At 43.0% G+C, this 23,332-nt stretch overlaps 2 protein-coding genes and 1 long non-coding RNA gene across 3 annotated transcripts in view; 1 reads left to right on the plus strand and 2 right to left on the minus strand.

Moving 5' to 3' along the window:
- The first annotated feature begins 669 nt into the window (after window positions 1-669).
- TM4SF4 (transmembrane 4 L six family member 4) lies at window positions 670-5,776 on the plus strand. Its single transcript, XM_074878302.1, has 5 exons — window positions 670-1,074; window positions 1,335-1,424; window positions 3,455-3,588; window positions 5,001-5,190; window positions 5,557-5,776. The coding sequence occupies exons 1-5, from the start codon at window positions 901-903 to the stop codon at window positions 5,572-5,574; spliced, it is 606 nt and encodes a 201-aa protein (XP_074734403.1). The 5' UTR covers window positions 670-900; the 3' UTR covers window positions 5,575-5,776.
- LOC141947327 (uncharacterized) lies at window positions 3,606-8,253 on the minus strand. Its single transcript, XR_012630080.1, has 3 exons — window positions 7,971-8,253; window positions 7,412-7,528; window positions 3,606-4,227 (listed from the first exon to the last, which is right to left on the minus strand). It is a non-coding gene; the product is annotated as an uncharacterized LOC141947327 (long non-coding RNA).
- Window positions 8,254-9,371: 1,118 nt separating this feature from the next.
- The window catches only part of WWTR1 (WW domain containing transcription regulator 1), a 73,718-nt gene continuing 59,757 nt past the window's right edge, over window positions 9,372-23,332 (minus strand). Inside the window, exons 4-6 of the mRNA XM_074878305.1 lie at window positions 14,780-14,913; window positions 14,131-14,243; window positions 9,372-13,074 (exon numbers count right to left, since the gene is read on the minus strand). Coding sequence (XP_074734406.1) covers window positions 12,890-13,074; window positions 14,131-14,243; window positions 14,780-14,913 — 432 coding nt within the window. The 3' untranslated portion in view covers window positions 9,372-12,889. The remainder of the gene's footprint in view (window positions 13,075-14,130; window positions 14,244-14,779; window positions 14,914-23,332) is intronic.

Consider the following 23,332-nt stretch of genomic DNA (forward strand, 5'->3'; position numbering starts at 1 on the left):
AGGACAAGATATCAAGTCTAAATAGAAAAAGAAGGTATCCAGTATCTGTTAAAGAGCTGAAGAGCCTGCTTTAAAATAGGTGGTTGCTTGAATAAAATGTTGCATGCTAAGCCAGTGAGGTTCTGCTTAAGCTCAGGGGTCTGTTTGCCACATGCAGCATAATTTTAAGTGGAAATTTTGCCTAAGCACAGATGAAATGCTGGGCTTCAAGGGAACACATTATTCTTAGAGAACACAAAATGACACAGCATAAGGAACAAGTCCACTGAAACTTTTTTTTCAGAGACACCAGCAGCAAAGCACTGCCTCCATAGTAATTCGTGACCTGTTGCAAATCTACTAATTGTCGGAGTGCTTCAAAACAAGAAATGACTAGCTCAGCTTTTCCAAAGAAAAGAAAATTCACTAGAACTTTTCCAGTTATTACTAGCACCAGATGATACATTGTGTGTTTTCATGTCAGTCTTTACAAAGATGTACTTTGTAGTGTGAAGAAGGACTGCGTGTTGTAAAAACGATGATCCAGAACTAAGAAGGATATCTACCCATGACCTGAGCCCAGATAATGAAGTGTCTCATCCACATTAGTAAAACATTAACAGAGGTTATTGGTTGTCATAGTAAAATCAGAGGCTGCACTGAATGTAATTTCATTTACGGACGTTCAGAAAATTGACATCACGGCCGCAAGAACGTATAAATAACCAGCACACTGCGCTCTGATCAACTGCAGCAACGTCTCTGAAGGGAGCATTCTACAGGCTCGCTCCTCTACAGGCATAGCAGAAACTGGATTTTGTAAAGTATACTGAGAAGCTCCTTTTTATAAAGCAGTTCTGAGAACGCCTGAGAGATTTTTCCTCTGTCTTTAATTGTGTTTGCCATTTCTTTAAAAAAAGCATGTGCACGGGAGGTTGTGCTAAGTGCCTGGGAACCACTCTTATCCCCCTGGCTGTGCTATGTACACTCGCTAACATTTTATTATTTTTCCCTGGAGGAAAAGTGGTTGAAAACAATCTGCACATTACAGATGAGGTTTGGTACTTCGGAGGCATCTTGGGATCTGGTGTATTGGTGAGTACATAAATTCAGACATTGCCACCTTTCCACCCCCAGCATGACTTTGCATTGTTGAATTTCCTCAGTACCTCAAATGCAGGTTCCCACACTGCAAATTCTTCTTTTATAAACAAAAAAGTTACAAGTCATCCAACTGTTTTGCAATAAGTAACTTAATTTAGTGATAAGGAAAAAAAAGACATAGAACTATTATATTTAAAAGCAAATGTAACTTGAATTCATGCCAATTCAAACCATATTTCTGTTATTGGTAGATGATCTTTCCTGCCTTGGTATTTTTGGGCCTTAAGAATAATGATTGCTGTGGATGCTGTGGTAATGCGAGCTGTGGAAAGAGGTTTGCGGTAAGTGAGAGGAAACATGGCAAAAAAGTAAAAGCTAAATTGTTACTGATATATGTATCTTCTGTCCAGAGTGTAGGACACAAAGTCCTGCCATTTGTTTGAGTGCTGGAAAGCAGAAATAGCAGGCTGTTAAAAATTGTGGATGCCTTTGATGTTGTACCACAGGTACCACAACGGTACTGCAGTGTTGTATTTTGCTATCACAGTTAAAACTAATTTCTGACAGATCTGCACTTTGTGTTGCTGAGCATAACAGTTCTCTCTTTAGCCATTTTTTGTTGGCAGTTTTAAAAATTATTCTGACATTCCCAGGTCACTGCAGACCCACACAATGGGCTGTGAGTATCTCATTAGGTTCATAGGAAATTTCAGGTTGGAAGAGACCTTGGGAGGTCACCTAATCCAACCTCCTGCTCAAAACCAGGTAAACCAGGCTCCACTTTCAATGGATAGCTTCCTTTCACAACAGAAGTGAAAATTTTCAAATGGATGCCTTCAGACACTAGTAAACATTTCAAGCATTTTAGTTTAAAAATGAGATTAAAGAAAAAATAAATCTATTTCTACTAGGAAAGTCTGTCCTTTTGAAATAAATTGTTTGGCTCAAGTAGATCATTACACTTTTTTATAAAGGAACAGGTTTTCAACTGAAAAAAAGGAAAAAACAAATAGGAAAAGAATGATAACTGTGATGTTAACAAGGAGCCTTCCCTAGATCCCCCATCTCTGATGCTCTCTTGATGCAGCCCCAACAAAGCAGGTGGAAGTGCGAGGCGGGGGAGATGGAGCCAGGTACACCTCTTCCCCACACTGTACATCCCTTTTCTGTTAGCGGTGAACATGCTCTAGTTCAGCTTTGAAGCCCACGTGTAACTGGGCAGCTCCCGACCTGCCAGCGCGTTGCTGCTGCTCGCACTCTACGGTGCCGCTGAGCGGGTGCGTGGCTGCAGACGGGTGCTCGCCGGGGCACTGGTTCAGGCTGAGCCCCGCGCGCCCAGCGTCGCCCAGCAAGCCGGCGGCACCTCGCTGGAGACCCACCCGAGGGTGCAGCTGACAGAGACCCGTCACAAGCACCAAGTACACCGTGATGAGAGTGTCCTGGTGCCCTTACCACAGCATGGCTGGGAACTGAATTTGCTCTTGTATGTTCAGAAACACCATTACTGTGATGTCTACTACACAAACAGGATGTATAAATTAGCCCCACCAGATAAGTGAACATACAAATGCATGTCAACGCTCAACCAAGAGCCTTGTGATGTCTGAGTAAAAGCTAACAGACCTGAAAGTATGTCTCTTTTTTCCCCTCCACCTTTTCCTCCACTTTGATCCAACGAAAGACACTACCTCTACCTACAAACTATTATGGCTACAAGTGCTTCAGAATTCAAGCAAGGCATTAGCTTTTGCATGATTTCCTTACATATTGGTATATATGAAAATGCTGTGATGGAAAGCCAGAAAAGTAAAGACATCCTGTCCAATCCACTCCAATTGCGCTATTAGAGCGAATGAGGACAAGTACCTGCGAGGAGATGAAGTATAACAATATGAAACCTGAAGGGGAGACTCAGGAGGGAAAAATAGAATTACTTGGTCCAACTACGACCAAGATACTAAAGCTAACTTGTAAAGAGTACTGTAGATGTTTTTTTAATGCCTTGAGTGGTCCAAGACTTCAGTCTTACTTATAGTATCTTGAGAAAGACATCCACTTCGGTGAGACACAGGACCCTGAACAGCACCGAGGTCTGCTGGATAAATCCTGTCTGAAGGGGAGGAGTGCCATCTGCTGCGGCAGCATCCACCCCTTCCGTCTGCAGGCAGACGGGGCTAATGCATTTAAAGCTTCTAAATACCAGTGCAGGTATGTGTTACACATTTATTAGGTAATTGCAAACTAATATATTTTAGCTGTTCAGGAGCCGACTATTTTAAAAGCTGAATTTAGGGAATGTACATTCACATTAATACGGTACATTTCATTGTTTGAATGACAACAAAAATAACATTATTTTTCTCTTCATCAGATGTTTTCTTCTATAATATTTGCTACAATTGGAGTCCTGGGAGCTGGATACTGCTTTGTTTTGTCAGCAGTAGCCCTAAACAGAGGCCCTAAATGCTACACTGGAACAGAGTGGACCTATCCTTTCCAGGATGGGTAAGACAAGACAATCACAAAAAGAATTTATACATGTTTTAAGTCTGTGATATGATTTAGCTTCCAAATCTGTTGTATAAAAATGGGAATTACACTGTTCGTCTAAAACACAGAAGCTCTTAGAAGAGTCAGCAATGCACAGCAATACTAAATAACGTTCAAGAGCATGGATGTAAAGAATAGCAAGTACAATCAAAACTACTGAGTTTCAAAGGAGCCAGTAAAGAGAAATGCACAGCTTCTAGGTTATTCTTGGGATGATAAGCAGTACACAGGGAAAATTTCATCTAGGTAAATAGCAGTGACATTTTGAAATGGTATTCAAATGATTAATGTGCCATTTTACCTCACTTACGGAATTTGGAAGTTGTCTGTTCCTCACACTCTGCAACTCAAGCGTGTTTGCTGTCATCTATACTTACCATGTTCAGTGGGGCGGTGTGGAGAACACAAAACCCAGCAACTCAACTGCTCGGGGCTGAAGCCAGCAGAGGTCCAACAGAAAACAGGGCACAGTGCATTACCGAGGAGAGTAGGTACGATCAGAAGAGACCAACCCCTCACCACCCGAGAATCTTTAATCAGTCCTCCTCAGTCAAGAGTGACCTAGCAGCATTTCTTGCATAATACACCACAAAACTATAGTTTAGGTTGAAAAGAAAAAAAAAAGAAAAAAAGAAGTATAATGTTGTATGTTACACATTATCTGTTCATGGGACAGTGAGGGCTGACCTAAGGCTTTGGTCTAATTCTGGCATTCTTTGCAAAAATATGCTGTTTCAAACATAATTTTGGTTGCAGACAAGGAATCACTTGACAAGAACACAGGAAACAAAACAGCATTAAGAATATGCAGATGAAGTATAGTAAGTGGTTAAGCAGTTCACAAATCGAAATGTGAAGGGAAAAATTACGGAAAATACTTTTACCTAATACTGCTGTTCTTCAGATGAGGCATCTAGAACAGCAAAGGTTGTTCTTTTCTGCTCAGTGGGCAGGAGGCAACTGGTCTTGTAGCATTTGATATTTTGTTAGGAAAACTGAGTTTATTCATCTTTTATCATACTGTTTTGATAATTCACTTGTTTTGGTTTTATTACAATGTACTACAGTAAATAAAGACAAATATTTCGGTGTAGAATGCAACATTGCTTCCTTGTGCCCAACTGTATTTTGAGGTACTGAACGCCCCAATCCAGCATCAGGCCTTGCACACACACACATGTGCACACACACACAAAAATCTAATACTGTAATCAAGTAAAATCCCAGTGTTTCTGGCAAGGAGGAGTTCTGGGAGGCGCCATGCTCCCAGGGAGACCCCACGGGCCCCGTATCTGTGGGTGCCGACAGCCAGCAGATGTCAGCAGGGCTAATGTCGTCTTTGTAACTGTTTTGTTCCCCCCCGCCAGGAATTACCTTGCTAACCACACATTGTGGAGCGCGTGTCAGTCACCCGAAAACATCGTCCCGTGGAACCTAACCCTCTTCTCCTTGCTGCTGATCATGAGTGGGATCCAGGTAGTGCTCTGTGGCATTCAGGTGGTGAACGGCCTGTTTGGAACAATCTGTGGGGACTGCAAATGTTGCGGATGTTGTGGGGTGAGCAACTGATGGTTTTCTTTCACTACTTTGTGTACTGGTAATAGTTATCTATACACGTGACCAGCTGACTGTCCAAAAAACTAAACTAGCCTTCGTTCAGCACCATGATTGTCATGATTGTGTTTTCTAAAGTGCTTCAGAATTCAAGCAAGGCATTAGCTTTTGCATGATTTCCTTACATATTGGTATATATGAAAATGAAACAGCTGAAACCCTACAGAGTTGCCAGGTGCTGAAAATATGATCTCAGTCCGTATTTATGGGGTTTATGTGACAGCTTCCCATAGCCACTGGGAAATAAAAACCTTTGAAAGTCACAGGAATAGCAGCCACTAAATTACCTCCATGTTTTCATTCTTCCAGGGAGATGGAACTGTCTAAAGAGTATGAATGTTGCAGACAGCCCTCCTTATCTTGGGAGGCTCCCTTCTGCAGCTGCTCCGTAACGCAGCCCTGGGATGCATCGCCTCTGGCTAAGAAGATGAGAATGACGGGCACTTCCCCCACTAACGTTACGAAGCCCTGACTCCCTTTCCAGCCCTCCTGAAACGCCTCATCATGGAATAAAATAAGTGAAATTCAACTCTGGCCTCAGTGATACATTGTGAAAGATGATAAAAGAAATTATTAAAAAAACTCTTTAGAAACAGCTGTCTCTCCCACCTGTTCCGGTGGATTGCTAGGGAATTTGAGAGTACCCTTTATATCACCACCCACTGATGCAACCATCTTACATCTACTCTTTCATCTGTGGTTAGCAGCTGTCCTGCACCTCATCTCACATTTGTCTTGTTTTATTTATATGAATCCTTTGGGAACATGGAATGTTTCTCATCAGCATTCAACAAAGGGACGGGTAGCTGCATAGTGTACAATTTTGGTATATTAATAAACAGAACACATAAATCTTTGCGGGAGACTTGGGATAATAAATAACAAACAGGAAGCTATGATACGTAAAACCAAAACCAACGGGTGCCTCATGAGTCAATGCCCAACTACACGGTGGTGTTCGACCATGAGCTGGTACACAGCAGATACCGAGACAAGGCCCACAGGTTCCACCCTGTGATCCCAGCTGCACCCACACCTTGCCCTCGGGCTGCACTGAGCAAGTGTGCACCAACTGCAACCAGCAGCTCGGCGGATCCAGCATTTTAAAGTGCCAGCAACAGTGTTCCTAAATCCATAGTTAGGGTTAACACCTGAGGCTCTCCCCTAGCGTTTAATTTCAAGGGAGTCACACTGAACTCCAGTGTCAGTGCTGCAGTAGTTGGAGATCGCACTCTGTGTATTTACTGAGCGAAACGTCCAGTGAAATCAGGGAAAGGGACTGATCATAGATTGCTGTAAAGAGAAAGATACAGTGGGCCTGTGGTACTCCTGGGAGAAAAGTCACAAGTAAAGAGAGTACAATGCTAGAGAGGAACAGAACGATGGCAGCAAGAGAGAAACCATGAACAGGGAGAACTGAAAGTGTTCAAACAGACCAACTTGAACACCACACGCAGTTTTAGAGTGTACAAGTGTCAACATATATACACATATACAGATATGGAAATCCTAGTAGCCTAAAGAAAAAATATTAGTATCATTTGTAAAATCTGAGATGCACATGTCATCTGAAGCTTCATTATTCACCCGTAAAAACTGGCTGCTCAGTGGCTGGTTGATCAGGGTGCCGAGAGCATGGCAATTTTGACATTGTTTGGCATTGCTTCAGCTGAGAGTTTACATAAAAAACCCCACATAGGTTATTTAACAACCCAGATTACAACATGTGGAGCGTGTGCATGTGGTTTTGAGCCCACACATTTCAACCTCAGCCTGACAAAACTGGTGCCCCTGCATGGCTCAGCTATACAGAGTTGAAGCTCTCGTTACTCATTGTCTCCAATAAATAGACTACAACGAGATGGCACATTAACCACAGCCCAGCGTCCCTCGTCAGGGAACGCTGCATTATTTAACTGGCAACTCTTCGCAAAAGGTTCATTTCTAAAATTAGGAAGTAACATACACAAAGTTAAAAGACATCTGCTCAGCCAAGAGCAAAGGATGTTTTCTAACATCAATTCTAGTCTTGAATGTTCATCAACCCCAGTTCAAAACTCCGGCTTCCCCTTCATGGCTTCTGCATTACTGACAGTGTAACCAGCAACAAGGCAAACAACGGCAAACCTGGAGCAACCCTCCTGCCCGCGGAGGGGGGACTTACCCCTGAGGGCGGCCACTGGCCTCACAGCGATGGACATGAATAAAAACCCGGATAAAATGCCTCTGAAGCTTTTTCTTGCCACGTTACTTTTTCACTGGGACAGGACACCCCGTTTATCTGAAATCAGAAAAGCGCTGCCCACACTACAGGCCCTTCTGACGGACACCTTCACTCGGGAAGCGGACCCGCTGCGGGACCCTTTGCTGAAGCACAGGTTGCTCCCGCCAGGGGATCCGGACAGTCCAAACCGAAACAAATCATTAGCAGGCGCTGAAAAACGCACCATTAATCTCCTCATTAACTGTGCCAGCGGGTCAATGCCATCACCTGGAGGCTGCCGGCAAAGGCCTCTCGGCCGCGCCGGTGCCGGTGTGGCGGCGGGCCCGGCCCGCAGCGCGCCCTCCCGGGGCCGCCCCCGCCGCCCGGGGCTGCAGCCCCCGCCGCGCACCCCAACGCCGCCCGGGGGGCCCCGCGGGCCCGAGCTCCGGCCCGGCCCCGGGAGGCGGCGGGAGCTGCCCTGGGCCCGGCCCCGCGGCCTCCCCCGCCCGCCTCCTCCTACCTGCCGCCGCCTCGGTCGCTCCTGAGGGGAGGGCGGGAGAACCCGCTCCCCCCCCACCCCCGTCCCGGGCCCGGCCGGGCTCGGCTGAGGGAAGCCCGTCAGCCGCGGGTCACAAGGAATCATAGAATTATATAGTCCCAATAGAAACAAGGAAGAAAACACCAGAACGCCCACCCCGCCCTGACACAGGGTCTGAACTTTGCTGGGCTGCTGCACGCGGCTGCAGTGGACAGAGCTGAGCGGTGGGGGACGGGCCCTGCTGGCAGCGGGCAGCGCCGGCTCTGAGCGCTGGGCGGGAAAAACGCCCGAGAGGGGCCTGCAGTGGAAGCAGCGCAGTGGGAGCGCCCGGGGGAGGCCCTGCGGGGAGGCCCTGCCGCGGCCCTGCGGGGAGGCCCGGGGGGGGCCCTGCGGGGAGGCCCTGCCGCGGCCCTGCGGGGAGGCCCTGCCGCCAGCGCTCGGGGCAGCGGCCACTGCGGGTCGCACCGCTGAGCCGTGGGGAAGCAACGGGACATCACTTCCAAGACGTGAGTTGGCATCGTCAGGAACAAACTGAATGACCTCTATAAACAAACACACCTTCAGTGCTTCTGCCAGAGAAACCTGATTAATATTCCTGAGTAAATAAACCGTGAATTAACAAACACACTTCTCAAAACAGGCTCAGGAGCTAGTTTGTACACTTCATGTTTCTGTTTGGTGGAGGCTCCAGAGCTTTTTTATCTAAACGCAAGATAGTGTTAGAAACGTTCTAACAATTAATTAGAATAAATTATGTGAGGGAGTGATTCAAGGAAGAGTCTTAATTAATAGTATCAGCTGGATTGGATCCTGAATCACCCATGTCATGTTCCATAGCAGTGAAGACCAGATCCTCAAATACAAGCCCATGTTTCCGTTTCATATCTTGTTCCAAGGGAAGACAACAGGCATTTTCTTAATGCAGAATTTAAGAAACTTCTTGAGTAAGGGATCAGACTGAAAACAATGCACTATTCAAGTCCCCAAAACAGAACTTAACAGCAAATGGACTTGGTGCTAACCCTTCTGCTTAGAGATAATGGTATTAAACATATTGTAACAAAACATTTGTGTGTGTTAGTGAATTATGCATCACAAGGTGCCACTAAAAGAAACAAGTAATGGTGGCACTGGGGAGGACATTGCAAGCATTACGAGTAAAACTAACCACCACTAACAGCCATAACAACTACTAATAAACTGATACATAACGGTAAAATAACCCATTGCATTTGCAAAGTCCTAATCATTTAATGAAAAATGTATGTCTTTTGCATAAATAGTATGTCTGTACCTTTACTCCAAGCTGCGTTACATAGTTCCCTGGCACATGCGTACTAAAATCCTCCAAAGAAAAAGAAGAAACAATTTAATAAACCAATATGCATCCAAAATCTTTAACTTCATTTATATTTGTTTTTCATGTACAAGATCAAAGAAATAAAAAAAAAAACCCAAACCAGAATCAAACTCTGGATACAACAGTTCGATCTGATTGCTTTTGATACATAAAATTTGTTGAAAGGTACTCAAAATTAGAAACAAATGCTCACACATGTCATATAACAAAATGAAAAAAGTAAATAAAAAAGTTAAAGTACTAACATGTACGTAGATGTAGTGTACTAGGAAACAAGTTTATTTGAACACCCATATTTTTCTGTATTTAAAATAGACATTTTAATCCTTCCCTTCCCCCAAACAGCATTTGTTGTCAGAAAGTCAAACCCAATCCCTCCCCAAGTTACATTCTAACAGTATTACCAGAATACAAACTGTAAATAACAACAGCCCATTACTTCGTATCACCAAGACTTACGTGTGCCACCCTCAGTGATGGCCAACAGTAAAACTGACTGCTGGCATATTTATTGTATTTCTACAAGTAGACAGTGTACATTTAGTAAAGTAAATGTTCAAAACTTGAAATAGTACAGTGAAGTATTGTCAGCAATAAATTTAGTGTCTTAAGAATTACATATGCTTTGAATACTTAGAAGTTCTGCCATAAGCCTGTTTAAAGCCAGAAACTTTTAAAAAAGGAGAACTTTAAAAAAGAGATTTTGTTGCTGCTGCACTTTGTCTGATACATCCTCTCCATCACAAAAATGAAAAGCTTACCGTGTAAAGAACCACTTTTAACTTAACCATGATTTGGTTCATCACTGAGCAAAGATCTTGGCAGTTGTTTTACACTGGAAGTTTTGTTTCACATTGCACCCTCCTGTTCCAAATCTGCTGCTGGTTTATTATGGAAATAATATGGAAACATAGTTTCTGATTTTTTTACCTCTTTAAGGTTTTTGAACCAAGACACTTAACCACCTAAAACACCAATGAAAGAGGAATTGAGTTTGTAGCTTCCCAATTCCAATAAACATCTCACGTGGCTTTACTGGGAAACTGCACCAGTCTTCCCTGTGAGAAGCGCGGCCTTCAGCGGGCGAAATCGGTGCAGCCTCACACCAGCTGAGGACCCGCTCGGCTTGGAGGATCTTTTGGTATGACAAAACTTAAATTTGCAATAGTAGAGACTTACTAGCAGATGAACAAACTGCATTTTCTAAAGAGAATCTACTGATGAGCCATATCGACTGAATCCTGACAGAGCTCAGACCTGCAGCTGCTGGGGATGGTTCTAGCACCAATGGAGTTCAGTTTGTCAGGCCCCTCACGCAGTGCTGACGCGTTGGCATCGCTACTAGATGCCAAAAAATCTCCAATTCTTTCACCAAAGTCAGTCATGTCACTAAAGAACAAAGCCTTAGGACCACCTGTTTTTCATTTAGGCTGCCAACCTGAAGAAATCCTTAAAAGAGAGAGATTAATCATAATTGGTCAGCCCTGTCAGGTCCCCTCTTTGTTGAAAAGAAATTTCTGCTATCTCAACAGTTAGCACTAGCAAAAATAATACAAAAACCCAACAAATAACCTCTCCAAAAGAATAAAAGAAACACAATGCCCATTCAGAAATTAAATTCTGTGCAGACACAATTCTGCTGTCACATCTCGTTTTCTATTAAAAAAAACCCAAAACATAAAAAGAGCTACTTTTCCCTATGTAATAAAACTTCATGACTATAGGTCTTCGCCTTTCATCTCTTTTTTCAAAATTTCAGTGTGTGTGCTTTTCATTTTCCATCTTCTGACACCATGTACACCCAGCAGTTCCTCACTGACAAGGTAGTTAATTGTATCATGTTCTCCCGTTATGTTTTTTACTGAACACTGGTGATTCGTTTCTGTGCATCCCTATCTGCAGCCACCCTTCCTGGCAAGGTCTACATTTGTTACATCATCGTTTGCCTTCCAAACCTACTCCATATTCCCATCACTTCATCTCTGACCTTTTCACCTACCTTCACTCCACCAGATGGAAAAAAGCCTTTAGAGATCAATACTCTGGTGCATCAGTAAGATCTTGTTAAGTGTTACTAGACCTGGCAAACACACATTTACACTGAGTGCTACATCTCTTCCTCTCTCTACATAGCCTGGATTAAGCTTAGAGAAAAGTTTTAATGCCTTTCATAAAAAGACATATTTTTCAATATAAAAAGCTTAAATTCATAGATTATAAATAATATAATTTCAAAATATTTAAGAATTTTAGGACTTCATTTGCATTTCAGGGGAACCGCAAGCTTAATGTCCTTGATGCCTTCTCAGTCCCAAACCTCTGCTAAGGAAGTGTTTGTAGGATCTACTACAGGGAGACAGCCACAGAACACACCTCGTGTCCTGCACACCTCCTGCTACAAGTGAAAGACTTAAGAGCCAAGCAGCTTTACCAGAGAAGTTACAGCACTGCCTGATAAAGCCACCACCTTTTTCCATGTATACAACTACATGTATTTTGACATTGTCAGTTAAAAACATTACTGAAAACAGTATGAGCAAGGGTTTTTTCCCACTGCATATGAAATTAACAAGTTGTGCCACGTTTTTCAGACCTGATTTTAAAAGCATGTTCTTGCATTTATTTCCCACAAATTTTATATATATAAAAAATTGTTTGTTCATGTGTTAAGTTACAAAACTGTAGTGCTTAATATAATAAACATCAAAATCTAAGATCTTTAAAAAAAAATTGCTTCTTTATAATACATTGCTTTGTTTTTAAAAGGCAGCAGTCAGTACCAGTCTGGTTTATTTTGCAACAATACTGTAGTGTAAAAACGTTGCTAAACAATTCTGGTACTTTCAGATTGGAAGTATTTATTTTCCAAAAACTATACAGTAATATACTGAAAAAAGAAACTGCAATAGTACTGTTTGTGCCTTTACAAATATATAATGAGAATTATTATGGTTGATATGGATCAGATTTGATCTGTATTCCATACAGCACAGTTAGTTACTAAGAATGAAAAAAAGATTTTTAAAGCTTAAGTAAGTTGATAAAAAAAGCTTCTGATACTATTGTCATAAACATAGTAATAAAACCGCTCTCGTGGCCTGATGCCGTGCATGTTTTTTGAACTAAGTGACCTCGTAGTTAGCTTTCGTGATTCCTGAAGGGTTTGTGATGATAATCAATACCTAGGAGATCAGTCAGGGACATGCACAAACACCACCCACTTTCTGTCAAAGTGAAACATTTCTGCCTGGTCTGAAAAGGTGAAGAAGTATACAGATATCTAAAGTAGTGTGTTTTTTAAAGAGGAAGAAATATATATGCATATATGTGGTGTGTGTGTATATATATATATGTATGTATTTTATATTTAAATTAGTGTCAATCAAATCCAGGCAGAGATTAAACTGACCATAAAGATGATGTAACAAAAGTCATTAAGGCAGTAAGGTGTACCTCTTGAGGATTTTCAGATATTCTACCTCTATCTCAAGAGGAAAAAGAAATGCTGAATTGCATTGTAGGCCCAATCAGCACTGAATGATTACAGCCAGGTAAGGAAGGGCTCGTTTTTGTTGAGTACTGACTCTACGTCGTTGAGGATAGGGATCAAGTCTTCTGACTCTAGAGTCCCAAGATCAACGTTTGTTCCTGGAAGACAGTCGAGGAAATCAGGGAAACGTGTTTGTTGTGGATTTATGTTCATTGTTGTCTGTGCTATAGTTTCTCCTAGGAAAAGTAAAGAAGAACTTTTGAAATACCAAACTCTTCTTGTGGGTAATTTAAAACAACATAATTGATATAAAAATTAGACTCCCCCTTTCCCATACGTGTTTGTGAGCATTCCTGTCCTCTACAAACACTACCTCAAAACCGTATCTGCTTGCAGAATGCATATTCTTCTAAGAGTTAATTTCATATCCTTGCTTTGCTCTCAAAAGCACAAAAGGCCCTTTCCAGCAGCGTTGGAAGTAATCGGCCTCTGACCTTCCACTCGGGAAGCACGACTGTTCAGAGTTCACTGGTCTGCACAAGGAGCCATCCCACCCATTCTTATGTAAACCCTCTCACCTTCTCTCGGCACAAGGGCCAATGCTGCCCATGGGGCGTAACTGAAAAAAGTGTTTTTCTGCAATATTATATTACTTTTTTCATAAATTAATAATAACAAGCATGAAAAACTTTAATAGAGAAACATTTCACTCTTTGCATCATCTAGAACTTCTGATGACTTCAAAAGGAAGTTTAGGTGAGGAAGTGCTGAGAATTTCACTGTCTGGAAAAAAAGCTGTTGGTTTCCTAGTAATTTATTTCAGTATTTTAAACACCATGAGGATGCTGATATAAAAATAAATACAGACCAAAACCTAAACTAGCTAAATACATTCTGTTTGAAGGCAAAACCAATTTTGCCATTGTAAGAGACTTATCAGTGAGACTGATTTCCCAGAGTTAGAAAACGCAGTGATTTGTACCAAGAATGTAGCCTGAGACCAGATTTTTACTACTCCTACCTTGGACTATGGCATGAAAACACAAATTAAGGCTCACATTTTCCAACTTTTAATTATTTTGTTTAATATCAGTCTAATGTAAAAGGGTGGAATCTGGACCTAAGTTAAAGCTGAGAACCTTCCAGGCATGAAATACCTTTCAGGCATTTTCCCCCCCAGTCTCAAGTCTGTTCTCTTGCAGAGAAAAGCGAGAGATTATCATTCAGTTATGCAATTATAAAACATAAAGTTATTCATATCGTATACTTTAAGCTAAATCAGAGTATTCTACCTGTATCCATCTCATCTACGTTGCTGAGGAAATCTTCAGGTGTTGTTGGTATACTGTAGCATCCCAATCCCAAGCCACTGTCTGTACTCTGTTCCCTGGAATGGTATGGCCCGCTGTAAATTGAAACATGAAAAAGCCTCAGTAACGATGTTCTGGCAGACACAGCCCCTGATCATGGTGCTTGAAAAAGGACAGCACAGTCAGTTAGATATTAAAGTTAAATACTGAGTCGTTAAGCCTCATTGTCAACGGTTGGCCACTAATGTGGTCATGTTGTATCAGCCCAAATATAAAGCGACTGAAGTGGGACCACTCTTAAATTCTGAAATACACACATGTATATATAACTCTTTGAACAAAACCAGTTCTGATAGCCTAAAAAACCTGAGTTTCTTTATACTTAGGTAATGTACCTATTCTACCTGCAGCTTCTACATATACCTACAGTAAATTAAAACCATTTTGCTTGGTTTTTCTAAGCTTCCTTCTTGAAGTATAAACTGAAATATTTCAGGTCAGCCACCCAGCCATACCCTGTTCACAGTGAGTACAAAAGAAGATGATACAGGAAACTACTTGAGAAAGACAGCTTTACAAGTGTAGAGAAGGCAACAGAACCAATTGCCTGATGAAGAGGACATGAACTTGCCTGTTCAAGAAAGGATCGGATCCATTGTTTGTAATAGGCCTCATGTCTTGTGCCATGGCAGGTGAACTCACAGCTGTCTGAACTGGGACCATGTTCTCCGGGTCCATGGGAAGTTGTCTGCATAGAGCAGCTTCCTGGAAAGGCAAAGAAATAGAGGGAAGGGTTATTCCAACAGCTCAGAAGCCCTGCAGTCTTGTAACAAGCAAACATGTAATATATACACATCTTCTTATTTAGGGCAGTAATTCTAAGCAGTGTAACTGATGCCTGTTTGTTCACACTGGTGTGAAGAAGCCATGACATGGACAGGCACCGTCTGTCCTGCCCACCCACACTGGGCTGGCTTACAGCACTGCAGAGCCACCTTCCAGCCGCTGCCAGGGCTGCAAGCCAGCCCCGCCGTCCAGCCAGCGGGCAGATGTGCTTGAGCACTTTCTGATCAGCTTCACACTAACCCAGAGACCCTGCCTGCCTGTTCAAACGAGCCTCCCTCTTTTCACGTGATGCCAATCACAAAATGCTGACATCAATGGCTTTAGGGGCAGAGCTGTCACAGCAGCAGCTCTAGCGAGGAGCAGAGGCAGACAGCCAGCGGAAAGTCCAACCTCCAACAGGCACAGCTACCTGCAGAACCACTGCATCTCTACAGCCTTGCTGGCCACAGACATAACCCCTACAAAATCAAATTACCTGCATTATAACTTCAGACACCTCGTATGTCACCTCAGCATCAAACACCAATGGGCCTGCACACCACAAGTGATCACCCACAGCCTGCCCACGCTTCGTGGGCCAGCTGACCCCAGCTGAGGGCTCTCACCTCCATACTAGAGCTCTGTAACACTCAAATCACCATTTCAGTTTACTGTTCAGTTGAGTGCTGGAGTAGCAATAATAAAAGCAGTTTAAAACCTTCAAACTCATATTTACTCTCCCATGTATTTGTCTAACAGCTTACCTTAAGTAAAATTGTTCTCAGTTCAAACTGTTGCGAAAGAGAGCAAGATGAGGCACGGAACCTATGTGCGTTGCTACTAGATTACATCATTTGCTATATACCAAAGCAGAAGAATATCACTCGCAAACATGAAGAACTTAACATGTTAGAAGAAAACCACTGGAACCAAGACTTTGACCCAATAATCTTTAGAATGAACCCTTCGCCTAATAATAAGCATCTGCCTAATGACCTGTCCTCATGTACACTGTCTTCAGGATGACAAATGAGCAATTAGAGCCAAAGGAAACTTGTTTCAGAACTCTTCCTGAAAGATGAATTCTTGTAGCGCTACCTGTGAAACAACCGTGACATCTAGTGGTACAGAGGCCTATGCAAAGGGTGTTCGGCTCCAGGGGATCTTCCAAATATCCTAAGACCTTAAAATAATAAAGCTGTATCTGTTTTTTACCTAGTTTGCTCAACCTTTTTTTTTTTTTTTAATGAAATAAGCAAACACCTCTCCTCCCTTAAGTCCATGATTCCTCTGGTAGCTTTCCAAAACAGTAAAACACAAAGCACTAGTAGAGATTTCTGAACCTCCAACTACTGAAAAAATGCAGTTGCACATAAAATTGAAGTTCACTGCAAAAAATACAGTGTTATTGACCAAGGGAGTTTCATATCTTTAACGCTCCATGAAATAAATTTTCTTCCTCCCTTGCTGAACTGCAGAGAAATAGGCAAGAATTTCCTCACAGCTTTTTATTTCTCTTACAGACTGACTCAAAAAATGCCCAGCCAAATAAACAACACTGCAAAGAGCAGATAATTTCTTCCATCTATTGCTGCTGGCTTGTTCCATCTGGCAAAAACAACCAACCAAAACTGCACCTGTATTGACTAAATTTAGGTTAATACCAGTACACAGGCTGCGCTTTAAGGACGTTCCTCCCACAACAGCTGAAGTTCCAAGATGAGGTTTATCTAACATGGAGTAAGGCACTCAACTACCAAGGTCAGTGTGTTTTTCTGAGTGCTGAAAGCCCTGGGCACAGTGTGCAAACTCTTTACCTCAAATACAGTGGAGCAGCTCCGAGCACGCCCAGCAGGTTCAGATCTAACTGCTAGCTGTTCCATGTGACACTCCAAGAGGAACTTTCTGATAATGCAGCGCCTGTGCCACTTCAATAAACAGCTATGACTGTACTTGGGACAACTAACTGTAGCTAACGGGAGCGAGGTGACAACAGAACAGCTTTTACTGTGGGCTAGATGCCCAAGTGTGTGCCACGGGCACGCTGAAACCTGTGCTACTTCCGTGTCACTGTTAGTGGCCCTCTGAGCTCAGCTTAGCCTGCACCTGCCGCGACCACACCTTCTCTCTACAGAACACCACAGGCGCCGCCTTCCTCCAGAAAGACACAAAGATTTTTCTGTATCATACTGTAAGAGGGAAAAACCGAAAACATTGTTAACTTCTGTAACTTACTCCCTGTTTCCCCAGTGATTTAATTTCCAGAAGTAGCTCAGAATAGACTATTAACGAAGCAAGAACAAGGGCTCAGAGACTACATTACTGCTGCGCACCAGGCTGCTTATCCTATGGCCAGTAAGATGAACAGTCATCCATTTGAGAAGGATTTTTGTTAAACTTGAAGGTTTTTCCCTGAACTGCCTTCCACAAAAGGGAAAGCATTGCAAAATGTCCATTCTTTCCAGGGCACTGGACTTACTGCTCCTGCACAAAGTGCTGTGAATCTCACATGTATTTACAGACCCTAATGCTGGCTGGCTGTCCTCTGTCCTGCAGCTCACCTGTGCAGTTGGGGAATTCAGACAGTGATCTCTGGAAAACATGATGCCAACTACTGCTTGGTCCAACAAGGAGAGATTAATACCCAGGTTTATTAATCACATCCCTAGGTACAGTAACTGGCCCTCCCAACCGCTAACCGCAGCAGGGCCAACAATCCATCCCAGGAATGTTTAATCTATTTACATGATTTAGACAGGCTTTGCAAAGCAAGGCAATTTGTGAGCTGAAAAGCCTCCAGCATCCTAAAGAAAGACTCACGCTGGCATTTACAAAATCTAAGTTCCTGTCTCTTCTTTTTTTCAAGAAAAACCACCTTTATTATGAAGTTACTTGACCTACCCTCACTTGGGTAACGGCGTGACACCTCCCATGTCTTTATTTCAGTGTATTGCATGTTGCTTGTAATATTAACTCAGTGTGCACTTTATGATACGGAACAACAGACTCCTGCACACTGGAGTCAGAGTTAGGCTGGGGAAGCTGAGCACTGGCTCTGCCACATGTTGAAGTATGCTCCTCCTCTGCTGCTGCCTGATGCAGGTGGTTTGTTCAGAAGTCACATTACAATTTTAGTACCGCTACGGATGTCAGACTTCTTCGCTTCCTTGATAGTATTACAGCAATGGTCAATAGTAATGGATCAATTACACCATCACAAAAGCTGTGTGATAGCCTGCTATGTCCTGCTCTCTATTCTAAGCATGGTTACAAGGTTCTTAAGAATAATATTCAGGAATCTCCTACCCTAGGTTAAAAAGTCTGGCAAAAAATACCAGAGACCTCTCGCAGCCCTGTGAATGGCAATATTACAGTTGCAAGCTACGAGAATAGCCTTGGCTACTCTAATTAGCTCCCAAAGGCAGGAGTGCCTGCCATTGGCCAGCAGACAATCCTCAGCATTTAGTTCAGAAAGGACCGAATGCCCGTCATGATCTACTTGGCACTACTGCAGATGCTATTTCAAAAACCCAGAGGGGATTTAAAAACTAAATAACCAAACAAAGTAAGTTAAAAAATCCCACAGTACTCTGACATCACAAAGGCATGTCAAAAAGCTTCGTCAGTGGTTATCTGCGAAAATCTTTAAAAGCTTCGAAGCACTGCAGTGAGTTGAACTATTCACTGCCTCTGAATACAACCCTGATGTAAACCCCTTTTTAGCCAGATGCCAGACAAATCTAGAGATTCGCTGTCACACTTCCTGGAACCCTCCTACCCTCCTTGGCAGAACTGAACGGAGCTCCATGCTTAGCTGCCAAACAGTCACTTCCAACTGGGGGAGGCATTTTTATAGTGAGTTTACATTGCTAGTCACTCCAATTCCTTTTCTTCCTCATGAGAAGTGGGAAGTGAGACGTGTAGGTATCGCCTGTGCTGTCGGTAAATCAGACTGCGGGCCAGGCTGTGCGGTGCACAGAGCACAGCAGGGCACTCCTCTGTTCAGGATGTAGCAGGCCAGTAAGGCTCTACCCTGTGAGGACAAGAGAGTGATAAATCTTCCTCTGCACCCCCATACACCACTCCTTCTACAGCCTCTTTTGAGCCCCTGTATCTTTCCATGCACAAATTTATGGAATAGGATTGGGAGATCAGAAAGGAACCTCTGCGAATTGTTGCCTTTCTGGGGACTGTTTGCACCCCTCCAAACAAGGTGCAAGATGGCACCTGTGCACACAGAGAAGTGCTGGGACATCTTCCCTCCAGGACTCTGTCAGAGATTTCTTACTGACATCACCTCTAACTACTTCCAAGAAGCTCTTGAGCAGCAAGCAGATTCTCCCCTTCCCTTTGGAAAGCTGACACAAACAAATCAGTAAGAAAGAAAATTAACTCTTTCCTGAATGACAAAACTGAGTAAGGAAACATTTAAATAGAAGCCATCATACTGGCTTTCTGAAACGCTGCCCTCCTTCCCTGGACTCGGTATGCAGTTCTAGAGGCTTTACCAACTAAATGAAGAGGAGGACAAAGAAGGAAACGAACTCCCCAAGCAGAGAGGATCCAAACTGCATACTCCTCCCAGCTGGGAGTGCCGCTCCACCCCGGCAGCTGCGGCCAGGAATGGCTGCGGGGTGCCCGCAGCTGCTGCCGGGCTGAAAGGAGGTTTGTGACCCACTGAAAGAATTCCTCCCCTCTCACTCAAGCTCTCCGTGCCTCCTCGCAGTTGCCAGCAGCAGCAGGCACACTTACTCAGCGTTTTTCCCTTGGATGGGTTACACTACAAAAGCAAAAGCAGCAGTGAAGGGTCAGGACAGGAGTAACTGTACTCAAACACCGATGACTCCAGAGGGATTTGTCACATTCTTCCTGGCTGCCAGGGTCAGGAGCGCTCAGGTTACTGGCAGCACGTTCACAAAGTTCTGTGAGGAAGGATGGATTTTGCATCTTGCTTTCCTTGGGTGATAAATATGTTGTTCCCTAAGAGATACAACAGTTCTGGAAGCTTCAGTAATGCAAAGTGATAGTGTCCTGCTTTGTATAATGTGGAGCTTGACCAAACACCACTGGTGCGGGGTGGTGCTGGGCACAGTAAGCTGGAGGCTTGAGTAAGTACAGCACAGCTGCAGAGTGCTGGGCATCTGCTAGTTTCACAGTAAACCAGTCAGCAGAGCAGGGAAACCAGCCCTGGTGTTAATGGCACAACTGTTTTGAAGCTTAATTTGCTCCTGTCCTGAAGCAAGAACAGAGCCAAAGAGAGTAAAGATAGCTAAGCACGTTATTAACACCCTGACAATTATGACTATGCTCATACCAGATATCCCCCCTCTCTCCCTACACTCATCTCTATCACATTCTGAGCTCCTGATAGTAAAGGAAAAGGTCTGCAAAAGACTTGAGATCGCTGCTCAGGTCAGAGACCACCACTGTCAACACAGTTCTGCACGCACAGGTAACGTATCATCATAGAACTCCCAAAAATTAGGGAAATTAAACATGGGCACAAGATGCTGGTGCCTGTACCGTTTCCAGACTCAGGTCTGAACCATGAAAGTCAAATTCAGCCCCGACATGAGCAGGTAAAAAAATTCAGAAACTTTAGTGGAATCCTGTCTGCGGTCCCCCCTGCTCAGCCAGAGCCCCGAGCACCGACGTTCATCAGACCACGGGAACCATCGCATGCACATAGCCAAGTGCTGCTGCAGGAACTGTAAAACCACATCATTTTAAAGCTTTTTTTTTTTTTTTTCCCAAATGCAGCTAGATGGTGCTGTACAGTTTCAAAATGTATTAAATTTTGTTAATTACTTCTGTTAAGCATTTTTTTTAAGTTCTTACACATATATTTAGAGGAAGGAGATAAAAGAGTAAAAAATGTAAATGAAGCAAATACACTGTTGTAAAGTGGTTTTACAAATATTCTCACTAATATTTTTGTGATTCTACTTGTCAGACATCCATTCTCATTTTGTTATCAATCTCTCTTTTACAAAAGCCTGCTACATGATAGTATGTATTCATACTACGTTTGGTCTTTCTGTCTGCACAAGATGAAGTTACGAAAGTTCCAGTGGTGTAGCTGGGGAGAAATATGACTCACATACAGTTTGTACATGGGAAGAAAAGTACAATCATATTCCTGTTTTTAGAAGTCTGTATTAAGACCCACATCAAACTGCATTTTCTGTATATGAAGAAAAAAAAGCACTTTCAATACAATTGTAATAATCTTTAATTTGGTGAGTGATTGTAATAATGTCTATTATTACTTTTTGAAAAGTGATGTTTTGGTAAATTTGGCAATTAAAAATTATTTCTTCTGAAACAAAAGCATGGAAAAAGAGCATCTCAAATTCTTAATTGTTACAAACGTTAAAGACCTTTTCCTCCATTAGTATTACTGAGATAGCATGTTTAAAAAAACTCAAAACCCAACATATTTAGCAAAACCAGCATTCAAAGGCTGCAGAGAGAAAACCAAAAAGCTGGTTATTAATTTGAGGTTTTCATGACTCCTGCCTCTGAAAGATGACAAATCCTTTGTGAGCACATCTCCTTTCTGGTAGACGGGCTCTGATCATCCAGACTATGTCAGACCTAAAGGTTTTAGAGATTTATGTGTCCCTTTCTTTGCTACCCACAAACCTTCCAGAGGTCACCGAGATGCTCCAGTCTGTTTTCATCACGGATGTGTTTTCTCTCACTCATTATCCTCCAGACTTGGAAGAAAAAGTGCATCACTCCTCACTTACTTGGAAGAAAAAGTGCATCACTCCTCACTTACTTGTGGCTAGCGAACCTATGACATACTCTCTGCTGTTCCTCCTCAGAGCGCATCTAAGCGTGAGGATTTTTCTTAGGCTTTTTTTCGCATTTTACACGAGTCACTAACATTTCAAAACATTACGGAAACTTATGGTTCTCTAATAAATCATCAGAAAAGTTCAGCTAATTGGTGTCATTAGCCCAGTCATAAACATGCTTCACCTGGTGCAAAGAAATGTCACACTGCATTTCTAAATACAGTCTAAACAAATATTACCCTAAAATAACCACAAATTATGGTACAATCCCAAAGGCAAAAGGACTGAAAGCATGAAATAATAATTCCACAAAATTATTATTTCCACGGAAGATGGAAGTAAGGATGGTTAACCTGTCAGGAATAGAGACATTGTCCAAGCACACAGGGATGAGGTTAGGAACGCTAAAACCCAGCTGAAATTGAACCTGGCCAGGGGAGTCAAAGACAACAAGAAGGGCTTCTGCCAGCACTGAGGTGGCAACAGGAAGGGTAGGAGAATGTGGGCCCACTGCTTCTGCTACGGGGAACAGCTGAGAGGGCCGGGGCTGTTTCAGGCTGCAGAGGAGAAGGCTCAGGGGATCTCATCAACGAGTATAGACCCTGGCAGGGAGGGTGCATCGGGGACGCAGCCAGGCTCTTCCCAGGGGTGCCCAGGGACGGGACCGGCGGCCATGGGCACACACCGACACGCAGGAGTGTCCCTCTGAGCACCAGGAAACACTTTGTCACTGTGCGGGTGACCGAGCACCGGCACAGGCTGCCCAGGGAGGTGGTGGAGTCTCCACCCCTGGAGGTGTTTAGAAGCCGTCTGGACATGGTCTTGGTCACGGGGCTCTGGGTGGCCCTGCCTGAGCAGGGGGTTGGACCAGACAACATACAGAGCTCCCCGACAGCCTCAGACAGTCTGTCAGTCTCTGATTTTGTGAAAGTTACCATTTTTAAAGGTACTTAAAACTGTAACTGCAGCATTTACAAGGCCACCAATAATGGTGTTATTCTTGACAGCATGTACTTCATTCACACTGTTCCTAAGAGAAACAGGTTATTTATTTTCTCTAAGGTAGCTGATTAATATGTCATGCAAAATATAACATCACCAGTGGAGTTGCCCATAAGAGAAGAAACACATTCGTTAAAAGGTTTTTTTTCCTTAAGTTAGTGTAAAGGAAGTTACATATCTATTTTGTACAGTATGAGTCATTATATAGAGCTGAAATTAGAAAATAGAACAATAAACAAAATATCCACAAAGAACCACCTCTGGAAAGTCTCCAGATCAGAGGTATTCATGGAAGATGTGAATGTGATTTTATTTAATTCAAAGGCAAAGGGTGCTTATAGAGTTGGGATCAGAGTCAAGAACAACTCCGTATGTTCTGCCTCTATCTTCAGTGAAGCATGAACTACTATGCAAACCAAGTTAAACTGAGAATTAATCAGTGATAGTTGCTCTAGATTTATAAACAGATGCAGAACAGCAATTGGTCCTTGCAACACTATTATAGCTGGTAAGAAAGACACCAGGTCTGTAACTCCTGACAGAAGGCCGTTTTG

The sequence above is a fragment of the Strix uralensis genome, chromosome 9 (genome assembly GCF_047716275.1).
Source record: "Strix uralensis isolate ZFMK-TIS-50842 chromosome 9, bStrUra1, whole genome shotgun sequence".
NCBI lineage: Eukaryota > Metazoa > Chordata > Aves > Strigiformes > Strigidae > Strix > Strix uralensis.